The sequence below is a fragment of the Procambarus clarkii genome, chromosome 10 (assembly GCF_040958095.1).
Source record: "Procambarus clarkii isolate CNS0578487 chromosome 10, FALCON_Pclarkii_2.0, whole genome shotgun sequence".
Classification (NCBI taxonomy): Eukaryota; Metazoa; Arthropoda; class Malacostraca; order Decapoda; family Cambaridae; genus Procambarus; species Procambarus clarkii.
The window spans coordinates 15,838,120-15,839,289 of record NC_091159.1 but is presented as its reverse complement, the minus strand read 5'-3'; the positions used below and the strand labels follow the sequence as shown (position 1 = coordinate 15,839,289).

General features: G+C 40.7%; 1 protein-coding gene across 1 annotated transcript; it reads left to right on the top strand.

Annotated features, from left to right (window-relative positions):
* Positions 1 to 201: 201 nt before the first annotated feature.
* On the top strand, positions 202 to 905 carry LOC138363180 (involucrin-like). The gene is made up of 2 exons (XM_069322172.1): positions 202 to 652; positions 868 to 905. The coding sequence occupies exons 1-2, from the start codon at positions 202 to 204 to the stop codon at positions 903 to 905; spliced, it is 489 nt and encodes a 162-aa protein (XP_069178273.1).
* Positions 906 to 1,170: the final 265 nt, after the last annotated feature.

Genomic DNA, 1,170 nt, shown 5'->3' with positions numbered 1-1,170 from the left:
TGCCAATTCGGTGGCCTCAATTAAAGACCGGTGCATGTTACAAATAAATGAAATATCAAATATACGTGAATCATATGACTACATATATAAATATATATAAATATATATATATATATATATATATATATATATATATATATATATATATATATATACAAATTACATATATTAATATATAAAAAATATATGTATATAATGCATATGAAAGGCCACATCAAACAGCTACAGCAAGGCCACATCAAACAGCTACAGCAAGGCCACATCAAACAGCTACAGCAAGGCCACATCAAACAGCTACAGCAAGGCCACATCAAACAGCTACAACAAGGCCACATCAAACAGCTACAGCAAGGCCACATCAAACAGCAACAGCAAGGCCACATCAAACAGCTACAGCAAGGCCACATCAAACAGCTACAGCAAGGCCACATCAAACAGCTACAGCAAGGCCACATCAAACAGCTACAGCAAGGCCACATCAAACAGCTACAGCAAGGCCACATCAAACAGCTACAGCAAGGCCACATCAAACAGCTACAGCAAGGCCACATCAAACAGCTACAGCAAGGCCACATCAAACAGCTACAGCAAGGCCACATCAAACAGCTACAACAAGGCCACATCAAACCAACCAGTGATCTTTTGGCCTATGGTAAACCCTGGCGTTTTACCACTCTGAACCTCGAAGCGAAATATTAACAGCTAAACATTCCAATACGCTTACCTAATAAGACATATATTAAAAAAGAAAAGAAAAGTGTACATTCGCCCAATGTCCAGCTCCCGTGACACCAACAATTCATTAAACAGAACTGTGCAAAAGCTCTATAATTAAACCCATATTGCGAAATATTTTCCCATTTTCAGGCAATCATTGCCGATTTGGCTTTGATTTAAAGGTCTGACATTTTTTCTTTTCCTTTTTTGGGGAAAAGCGTCGCCACCGCCATTTGAAAAATATTATTAGTAAAAATGTGAGTGAATTGGTGGGTGGAATGTGTGCTTTGGGTGTGCGAATATGTGTGTGTGTTTGCACACATCTGTGTGTGTGTGTGTGTGTGTGCGCACATGTGTGTGTGTGCGCACATGTGTGTGTGCGCACGCGCACATGTGTGTGTTCACCTAGTTGTGCTTTGCGGGGGTTGAGCTCTGCTCTTTCGGCCCGCCTCT